The following is a 2,469-nucleotide window of genomic DNA, read 5'->3' as shown; positions in this document are numbered from 1 at the left end:
ACTGCACATTTGCATGACACCAATTTTGTTGCCTCCAGAAAATGTATAAACTCAGCCTTGATTTACCCTATTGCAGCAGGAACATGCAAAAAGTCTTTCAGACTGCACAGAAACATCTCTTACATCTTACGTCTGAGGATGTAAGTGGTTTTGGCTGGCCTTCAAGGGCAGCCCTCCCTGGCGTGAGTAGTCATACGAAGCTGGGAATGAGCTTAAACCAGAAACTCACATTTAATATGCCCCAGGATGTTTGAGACACTCCCTGCTTAAGAAGTTCAGTCCTTTTTGCCTAGAATAATATTCAGTATAGTCCTTTCCTGCATTGTTTTCTGCCCTCTGAGTCCCCCAAGCAGGTATGAATATGTAATATATGCAAGCCCATTTAAAAGAATGTAAGTACTTTCTGATGTGAAATCCAGGTTTCAACAGTTCTCATGAAAATAGTGAACAAGAAGCAAGACCCAGCTGAGCAATGACTCCCGGTGTGACACTGTCTTCTCGTCACCTGGGACTTCTCCTTTGCTCTTCTGACTGGCCGTACATTTCCTCCTGAATTCCCAGCCAGGCCCACATACAGGAGGTGGAACAATGGTTTCCCATGAGTAGGACAGGGATACATGGTAGGTGGTCAGGTTTTGATGATTTTGGTCCTCACTGCTGGGACTGTGTACAAAATACCTAGGCAATCCGTGGCCCTGAGACCAAGCATGAGCAAATGACTTCTCAGTGCAACGGCTCAGGAGTACCCACACAAGAGGGAGAACAGCAGGTCTCCAGGCTCTTCTTGACTGAAAGTTATTAAACTTTATTTCTACAAAGAGGACACAACTAAAAGGAGAATTTAAAATCCTCCTTTCGAATGAGGAATATCAAATAGCCCTATGGGCACTCTCACTGGAGATGTGGTCTGGCACAGATGAGAACTGAACCTGGGTTTCCTACATGCTAGGTCTGACTGCTCCAAATTATGGATCAGACCAAAGGAAGCCATCATCCTAAAATAAATCTAAACAAACAAACAGAGATCATTTCCAAGAAGTTTTCAGTGAGCGAAATCTTTTTTAAAAGCAAAATTAGTATTTTCCCATAAAATATCACTAGTATTTGCCTTTTCCTTTCTTACATGCCTAGGATCTATAGAAGTTCTTTTCAATGAAAACAATATTCATGGAGTACCCCTTAGTCTTTCTGTACTTAGTTTGCAACTAATATTTGAGAGACTTTTGACGTCCTGTCCATGACAATCTATAAAGATCTAACTTTTTTCAGTTGTTTGTCCTTTCCTGCAAAGTATAGCACAGTCAGCTCATGCAAGGCTATTAAAGGACAATATATACATGAATACTGCAAATCATATCTAAATCAATACAGATATCATCATTAGTGCATTTCAGTCCATATGTCCCACTGCTGAACACAGTTGTATCAGTGGCAATTTGAAACAGTTGCATTTGGTATGGGAGAGTTTTCATTTTTCTATGCAGGAATTTTTCGTTTGCTTGTGGTTAACACCTCCACCTTTTTAATTATTGTTACAGGTATGAACTACTACCTCGCTATCATACCGTTTCTGGGGGCAGTGGAGGCTGGCCTCTTTGGGCAGCTGCAGTACGAGATAGAAATATTGCCACCAGAGGAGCGAAGAGCTGATTTCTGTTATAGTGTTGCCGACTGCCGGTCTCGCATTCCCAAGCTCATGGATGAGTGGAAGGCCTATTTTGAAGTAAACAATTTTACTTTTTTTTTCATATTTTGTAGGAAATGATACCAGAATATTACTTTTAAGAAATATTATTACTGCTATTTGTAAGATTCAGAGAGTTTGGTTTGCTTTCAATAACAGCTTGGTATAAAAGTAACAAGCAGAAAAAATTAAAAGCATGACGTAAAGTCAGTCAGAGATAAGAAGGCCGGGATTTTTACAGGTTATAGATTTTTTTCCTTCCTTTAAGATAATTCTGTATTTTGCAGTCTGGCCCAAGAGACTGTTTTGTTAATAGTTATATTTGTATTCTTGCTATACTGCTTATGTTAGCAATGCAAAATAAGCATGCGAGATAGAACATTACCCTTGAGAAATGGCCTTGCGTTGGTTTTATATGGTTCATTTATTCCTTTGAACATCTAAAAAACTGAAAATACTGAAACTTCATTCAGAAGGACACTTATTTATGCAAGTTTCTCTTTCCTCCTCATTCAGCTGTTCACTAATCCCAAAGATGACAGTATTTCTTACTTCATAGATTCAGTAACTATTTTTATAGACAGACTTATATATTCAACATTTTTGTTGGTAGTCAAATAATCACAGAATCGTAGAATCATTAAGGTTGGAAAAGACCTCTAAGATCATCGAGTCCGTCAACCCAACACCACCATGCCCACTAAACCACGTCCCTAAGCACCTCATCTACACGTCTTTTAAATACTTCCAGGGATGGGGACTCAACCACTTCCCTGGGCAGCCTC

General features: G+C 39.6%; 1 protein-coding gene across 1 annotated transcript in view; it reads left to right on the top strand.

Moving 5' to 3' along the window:
• Positions 1 to 2,469, top strand: part of LOC103918329 (chromosome unknown open reading frame, human C6orf58) — a 16,387-nt gene that overhangs the window by 7,285 nt on the left and 6,633 nt on the right. Inside the window, exon 3 of the mRNA XM_009325630.1 lies at positions 1,539 to 1,723. Within this exon, the coding sequence (XP_009323905.1) occupies positions 1,539 to 1,723 (185 nt within the window). The remainder of the gene's footprint in view (positions 1 to 1,538; positions 1,724 to 2,469) is intronic.

Source organism: Pygoscelis adeliae, unplaced genomic scaffold (assembly GCF_000699105.1).
Source record: "Pygoscelis adeliae isolate BGI_AS28 unplaced genomic scaffold, ASM69910v1 Scaffold54, whole genome shotgun sequence".
In the NCBI taxonomy this organism is placed as follows: Eukaryota; Metazoa; Chordata; class Aves; order Sphenisciformes; family Spheniscidae; genus Pygoscelis; species Pygoscelis adeliae.
Note: the sequence above shows the minus strand (reverse complement) of the source record. Positions and strands in the feature narration are given on the sequence as shown.